Genomic DNA, 8115 nt, shown 5'->3' on the forward strand with positions numbered 1-8115 from the left:
TTGGGAACATCTCTCCTGTGTTCTGAGAATAGACATTTGCAATTGGTGAATTACATTGAGTTGACACTGTTTTGAGCCAAAGCTTTTATCATTTAAAATTTTTGAGGGCTAATGAAAGTTAAATCTGTGAGAAGAGGTTTTAAAAAGAGATCTAATCAATTGCTACAACAGTCTCAAGTCAAAAAGATCATTTCTAGAAGTTGCGTGCATTCACATGAGGCTTGTGTAATGAAGCGTTTTAAGAAAAGCAAAGCTCCGTCATTGATATTAGTCACAACTCACCTGCTGTCCTCAAACGAGACACAGGTTCAAAGGTTAAATGTCACACGTTTAAAAAAAACAAACGGCACTGAGCTTGTAATGTATATTTTATTTTGCACAAGCTTGCATATATACTGCACATACATTCAGTTTAAGAGAAGGTGAAAGGCACACAAGGCAGTTGGACTACTGTATCCTTTAAGTGGTACAAAGCAAAAGGTAAAAGTTTGGAGAGTATACAAAAGCTTAAAACACACAAAGTAAAACCCGCTACCCGCCCACCCCCCAACAACTTTTTTCTGTTTTAAAATTTAGTAGCTGCCAAACTAAATTTTTGTACTTTTACTTTAAAATCAATTGTCTACTGCACCTTTTTATTTTCTTTTTAATATGGACAGGGAGTCTCATTTTTTATCATATCAATTAATATTACAGTACATCCTTGGTAATACAAAATTGTACACCTTCATCAAATAAATTAGGATAAATTAAACCAATAAATTATGCAAAGTCTTCAGAACAATAGACAACAACAAAAATCCACAATTGAAATTGCCTCTAGCTAAAAAAAAAATCAAAAATTGACTTTATCAGTTCAGTTATTGTACTATATTCAAATCAAAGGGTCTTTATTACAAAAAAAAGAGCTCAATAATGCTATTTACAACATATTGCTAAATAATAGAAAGGCAGTGTTTTGTCACGGTTTATACTATATACATATGAGAAATGGCTGGGGCGACATTGGGAGAATCTATGACCTTGGATTCTTCTAGGTAGCTCTGAGACCAACCCCAAATACATTTGTTGTTCTAATTTTGAAGTGGTAATATGCAATTTTCAAATGCCTTTTCCTCCCATGTGGAGGATTTGAATATTTTGAAAATACAGAATGATGCATTTTCACAAAAGAGGGCCAGTCTGTTTGCCTTTTCTGCTCATGTTTGTGCATTTTAGCGGGTATCCGATTTGAGAGAGGGCTCAGTTGAATAACTCAAAGTCCAGACGCTTCCAGATCCTGTTGTAGTCTTACAAGGATAATTATAAGAAGATGCAAAGGTTAAATGCAGTTTTGATCCCAGCTCTGAATATGAATATTTTAGCTTTAGTTTTGTAAGATGGTTTACAACCAACAGATCGACAGAAAACAAAACTGCATTTCCTTCAACATAACATTTAAGTGCAATACAGTAACTGCTTACTCATATAAACCAGTTACATTCTCTTTTAAGGGGAGCTTTTTGAAAACAATGCTTCTTGTAATTTGCAAACACAGAATTTTGTACCAGAAGGAAACATGTGTACTATTCACACCAATGAATATTCTATAATATACATGGCAAAGAGATTTTGCTCCGTCCTCACATGTACACTGCTTTCAGGGAGTCTGTAAACCACTTCTTTGATGAATTTATGATTGCTTCTGAGGGACATTAAAGCCCCCAAATCTTTAGCTTTATGACTTAGTATTAACCTGTGTGTGTGTGTGTGTGTGTGTGTGTGTGTGTGTGTGCGTGTGCGGTGGGGGTTACTTTCTAAGTGTTTTCATGTACATAGAAAAGAAATTTCATAAATTTACAGACACTGCATTACCCTTGCCCTTGACATCTGATGAAAGAGACTGTTATCTTTTAAAAGTAGAGAGCAGGATTTTCAAGAATGCTTTCAACTGTCTATACGGTCACCATAGTGTTCCTAATAAATTCAACAGATGTTGTGAGAATGTAGTTATTTATTAAAATCTCATGTCTTACGTAACAACAGCCATGAGGTTAAATATTTACATTGCTTTATAAAAGTTCCCCTCTTGCTTTAGTGTTTTTGCTTTGCTTTTTTTTGTCATTTTTTAAAATTTTTAAAAATGATATTCACCCACATCCCTAGCACAGCAACAAAGATTCTGCAAACATAAAACACTTTAATTAAATAATACTCGGAGGCACAAAGCAAACTTCAGGAACATGTGGGTGAACGTTTCCTTAAACAATTACTACATCCTACCATCTTCCACGCGGTTTTACCATTTACTGTGAAACGTCCTCCTGAAACAGCCAGAGATACAGTAAGAATTAAATGTTTTGTTGTTGCAGATAGAACATTCTTTTCACAAAACATAACAAATGTCTAAAATAGGTCCTTAAATCTAGATAGGAAAAGGTAAGCTTTCCACTTCACACGCATATATATATGTATATTTTTACATGTGTGTATATGTGTGCGTGTGTCTTTATGTTGCCCACCCGCACACACATATATAGCACATGGTATGAAATATTGCTTCTATACTACTTTTCATCAGGCTAAGAAAACACAAGATTTGCACCACAGTTACAAAAAATTGGCTTCTACAAGAATTTTCAAAACTCGGATGCTGCTCAAACAATTGAAGAAAAAATAATTTGCGGTATCAAACTGTTCTAAAAATTCTCTTCTTCAAAAACGTATTCTCCCGCTTTGTTTTAAAAAGACACAAAATATGCATAGCTATCAACGTTATGTCAAACAGCCAGAAAAAAAATCTAGTGTTTATTGCAGCTGTAGTAATTGGAAATAAAGTCAAAAAAGATGAAATCGAAAGCCACAGAAGGCACAAGAACAATTGTACTTGTGGGAAAAAACTGGTGTTTTTGAAGGATTTTTAAAAATCCCCCCGCTGGTGCATTTTAGGTCTAGGCACAGACTATAACCTCAAGTGTATATGCAAAAATAATTTCGGGTTAGCAGAAAATAAGTGGAAATTGGTATTTCAACATGCACTTTAGACTCCTTTTTTTCCTAGGTAAACTGTCCTCATCCTTCACCCTCCCACCTTCCTAGAGAGTTAACTTTCTCCCAAGTAGCCAATTTTTTCACTTGGTGAGAGTTGAGCTGAGATCTGAAAGATGGTGATTAAAAAAAAAAAAACAGAAAAAAAAACCCAAAATTGTTAAATAGGAGTTTTGAAAGACAGGCTTTTGTCACTTTCCGATGCACTGGGAGGCACAAGATTTTATGATCGTAAGAGGAGAAACCACCTGAAAGCAAAAGTGATCGAGTTCGGTTTTCAGAACAAAGAGGTGAGTTTATCCTCAACCAATTTCTACTCTGAAATATTTCCTTCGCCTCAGTGAACATTGAGTGGATATTACCATAGATAAGCACATCAACATTGGTTGTGAACGTACACTTTTGCTTAATTGTCTATTTAAATTAGAAAGGCAGGGGAAAATAATACTAACGATCCAAATAAGTCTGCAATCAATACTGAATTTGCCCCAGGCCAGAAGATCCGGGCGCTCTGTCTACACAGGTGAATACACTACGGTTTTGCCTTCTACCTTGCAAATGGCAACACGAGGTTGATAGGAATTACATGGAACAGCGAAGACCTAGTTGTATAAGGACTTGAACAATGAATTCATACTCTTTCCCATGAAGCAAGGCAAAAGAGTGTGACCACAAGTTGAGATTGCTTCTCTACTTTGTGCCGATTGGATTTTTTTTTTTTTTGGTTTGCGTTTTATTCCAATGCAATGATTATCTGAACACGTTTCTCCCCCACCCCCACCCCCACCCCCAGCAAGCCGGAACAAGAACAGATTGGATCTGATGGCTCCGTGTGGGCTATGTAGGGGAGCAGGAGCCGGCTGTTGCATTTATTGGGCTGTGGGTGCAGAGTGCAGCCCATGGCGTTTCCGTGTTGCTGCACTCCGTCCACACTGCGCGAGCCTGTTAGCCTCCTGAATGAAGCAGGGGCATCATAGGACCGTGCCGTTTAATTTAAAGTCAGCAGGTTTTAAGGCTTTGTGCTGACTATAATTGCCTCCATACATTCCTGTCCATCAGCAGAATTTATAAATGACGTTAAATTACAGCGATTGGGTCAGGTGGTTAGTCACATGGGTCAACCTGCATTCTCCAAAGTTAAATGTAATTTTGATAAAAAATTAAGGAAAAATGGAATTTTGTTCTATATAATCTAAATACCAGGTTTGTTCCTGTGTCATTTGAAGTGTGTATCAAACTGCTTAAGTGAGGGAGGGGAGGTTGGAAAAGCCTGTTAGGATGAACACGGAATTCTTACTGCATCTGCGCACACAAAACCCATCTGAAAAAACAAGTGTGAATGCCATACGACTTTTTAAAAGCAAGCATGGGACACTACACCTTTGAAAAACTGGAAAAAAGAGTAAAAGGAAAAAGAGGAGAACCACTGAAGAAAGCATAAAATAGCAGCTAGCTTTCTTATGTATGCTGAAATTGTGTCTTTTGGGTTAACCCCAAACTTTCCTATGCTATCCATACACTGTTCGCACATTTTGGTCAGTACTAGCTTCTGAATTAGAAGAGACTTTATCGGTTGCTTTAAATTGCTGGACCTAAAATGAAGAAACACTTAATTAGACTGTCACCACTTTGAATATCCATCAGGGTAGTGCAGAATTGTATATGAAAATGGGTCATTCTTACACGTGCTCCTCTTCAGAGGTGAAGATCAAGTCAGCTAACAGCTGTCAACAAGATTTTAATGCAGGCAGGATTTTTATGGTCAACTTGGGATGTCCTTTATTCCTTATCATAGAAAGGTATTCAGAAAATAGTGTTTTTTTTAAAAAGTGTTAAATATTCAGCAGAAATTATAATCCTTTGAAGCACATAAACAAAGTTGAGCAAGAGTAAATTTGAAACATACACGTCTTTTAATATCTGAACTAAGATAATGGAAAATGGTGTGATCGAGTTTTTTTCTCTACGAAGAAGGACATATACTCACTGAGGATGAAGAGCCTAGTGTAAAATTTAGAGAGGTAATTTGAAGATCACATACGAATTTCTAGTCTCATCTTGAAAAGAGTCCGTTCTGGGTAAAATTTGCTTTGCCTCCATAAGAAACTGGCGCTAGCTTGGGCTATTTGCCACTTCTCTTTGGAAAGGCTGGACAGTGGTTCTTTTTCTTTTTGAAATTTGGCCTCTTGGGGGTAAACTTTTGGAAAAGTGAGCCGTTTATCAGCCACTGTCGTTATTTTTCAACACGTAATTAAAAGCTACTTACGGAGCTCCAACCAAACAAAATACTTAAGTCTAGGTAGTGGTCTCATTGAGTTTTCTGGCCTTCTTAGCAGTAAAAACAAGAGACACCCCGCTGTCTGGGGAGCGGCGCTGTGTCACCGGCCTCCCTCCAACTGCCATTTGCGATAAACCATCAATCAAGCAGAGGCACCTTTGAGATGCCTTTCCTTGCTAATATAGATTTTACACACATCAACATTCTTTTTCCCTGAAAATGAACCCTATTTTAAAGTCTCCAAATGTTAAGGGCCTTGGGCAAAAGTAAACTAAAGACAGAAGGAAAAATAACCATCCCCTTGCAATGGAAAACAAAAGGAAATGAGCGAAAGATGTTGAGGAGGAATTACCAGCTGATTTCATAACACATCCATGCCTCCCGTACACATATGTGAAATCAAAATCTCGACACGAACAACTTGGACATCCAAAGGGGACTGCTACGATTCATACATTCGAAAAAAGTTGTTGAAATTTCTACTCATGAAGCAGCTCTTGTAGGCAGTTTGGGGATTTGAAAATCTCAGGGACTTCACTATCCAGCTTGCAGATGACCTTGTATATGGCCTTCTTCCAGGAAGGATCAACATCTTTGCCTGCGATAATGGCATTGAAAAACTCTCGTAATGTGATCTGCGCAACTTCCAGGAATCTCTCTGGAACCTGCTGATACAAGGAGACAATGGCATTAATAAAGTTTTCAGTTTCAAGTCTCCAGTTCTTCAAAGGAAATTGAGCTAAGTTCTTTCTTTGAGAAAGGGGCTTACATGGCACCTGCATTTGCTAAAAATGGCCGGCCTCTATTCTCTTATGTAAAGTTGTTATATATAGTAGCGTTGTAATGTGGGGTTGACAGCTTTGTGAAGTTTTAGAAAGGGACTTCTGCAAAAGGTACACTCAGACTTACTGAAAAACTATCCCCTTCTAAATAGTCGGGTGACAAAAGGGGACACGCTGTTGGGATTCCCCATTTCACAAACAGGTGTATTCCAAGTGCATTTCCAGCTAATCTTTCAGAATTTCAATCCTATTTCCTTTGGGTTTCCATTATGAAGACAAAATGCATTCCCCAAAGTAGAAGAAGAAAGAATGGTCCTTTGATAGAAACAGAACCCCCTGTAACTGAAGAAAACCTAAAATTTGTTTCCTGCATAAGCAGAAATACTCAATTGGATATGAGAGTGATAGGCATCACAAAGTACTCTACACATACAAAAAGGAATGAGATAATGGTACTAACACTGAGTCGCCAAATACAAAATTTACAAAATTCGTAGTGACTCCGAAAATTCTACAGCAGAAAGTACTTTACTTTGAGATTAGAATTGCTCCATGAGAGTGATTTACGCAGCTGATACTAATAATGAAAGCTAACATTTTTGGAGTGCTTCTATGTGTCAGGCGGGGTGTTGTGTACTGACTGTGAATGATGCTCTCCCAACATCTCTATAAGGTGTAGTTATCTTCTTTTTACAGTGGAGAAAGCTGAGGCTCAGAGAGATCAAGGGAATTTCTCACAGTCCTTATATTTGCAGATAAACATCCTCCAAATATTCTTTTTAGAACCCCTATTTGTTTATCCTTTTCTTCCACGGTCCTTTAGCAGACATGTGCATGGGTGTGTGCGCCTGTGTTCTTAATTGTTTATTTAACAGTCTGACCTCTTGTCCAAGGAAAGGGGGTAGCTATTGATGTACTTAGTATTCTTTGTCAGTTACTCAAGGTAAAGCATCCACACCAAGATAAAGGATTTGCAGAACGATTCGGGGAATTCATAATTTTCCAAGTACATACCGACCCTCAGTAGATTTATTTTAGTGGGGTACTTACACGTCAGGAATGTTTTATTTTTATAGGAAGTGCAGATATATGTAGAAGTAAATGCACTGCAGTCGTCTGTGTGGACGAATTTGTCCACACGTCCATAAGAAGTGAAAGATTTCCATCTCAGTTCACTATGCCACATAACCAAAGTCAAAAGGGAGGTAGCATCATGTTGAACACACTTGACCTCTTCCTCTACACCTTTTCTCAATTTGTACAGTGGACCATTTTATAATGAGAGTAACTATTAAAGATAACTAAAATGATCACCAGGCATCCCTGTTTTATACATTTAGAAGCAGACAAAGAAGGCCACCCCTTCCAATGGCCAGTCACTTGTCTTTTGTAAAGAAAACTAGCAATTCCCCCAGAAAAAAAAGGGACCCCATCTGGGGCCTCTAACAAGAGTCAAGAAACAGTGAAAATTTTGAGTAGACCCTTCCAAAGACGTACACACTGGCCAGGTTCTCAGGACATAGCTCCCCCAAGTCATGCAAATCCTACCTTGTCCTCCATGGATGGGCAAGCCCACACACCCCCATGGCCATTCGCCGATGAGAATTCACCTGGATTTTCTACAGAATGTTGGTGATTTCTCCTCAAAACTCCTGAAGATACATTTGTATTGGTGGAACAGGAGAAGTCTGGAGGAGAGATTAGCTTTTCCACTCACCTCTCACTAAATAAAAAGTCATTAAGCAGCCTTTTAGAGTACTCCTCCCTCTTCCCTCAAAGATTACTACCCTTCACATTTCATCAGATGGGCATTACTGAGGGAGGGAATCTGGCTGGAGGACAGTGAGGCAGTACAACTACACACTCTAACTACTTGGTTTGGGAGCTGTTAGCCAAATGCTACAGAAACATAATCATAGGCATTTATTAAAATAAACATTTCAAGAAGTGTGGTCTTCCCGGCCGTTGGCAACAGAGTCATGACAAAGATCTATGTTCCTCCAACACTCGGAGACTCTGCATAGCTCG

At 38.2% G+C, this 8115-nt stretch overlaps 1 protein-coding gene across 4 annotated transcripts in view; it reads right to left on the reverse strand.

Moving 5' to 3' along the window:
* Positions 1-350: 350 nt before the first annotated feature.
* PROX1 (prospero homeobox 1) overlaps positions 351-8115 on the reverse strand; it is a 52496-nt gene continuing 44731 nt past the window's right edge. For 2 of the 4 annotated variants that reach the window (XM_029935279.1, XM_029935280.1), the window contains one exon: positions 4781-5973. In XM_029935279.1, the coding sequence (XP_029791139.1) occupies positions 5785-5973 (189 nt within the window). In that variant the 3' untranslated portion in view covers positions 4781-5784. Of the gene's footprint in view, positions 2304-4780; positions 5974-8115 lie in introns of those variants that run through there. The other 2 variants (XR_003906858.1, XM_029935281.1) reach the window with 2 other exon arrangements.

The sequence above is a fragment of the Suricata suricatta genome, chromosome 3 (genome assembly GCF_006229205.1).
Source record: "Suricata suricatta isolate VVHF042 chromosome 3, meerkat_22Aug2017_6uvM2_HiC, whole genome shotgun sequence".
NCBI lineage: Eukaryota > Metazoa > Chordata > Mammalia > Carnivora > Herpestidae > Suricata > Suricata suricatta.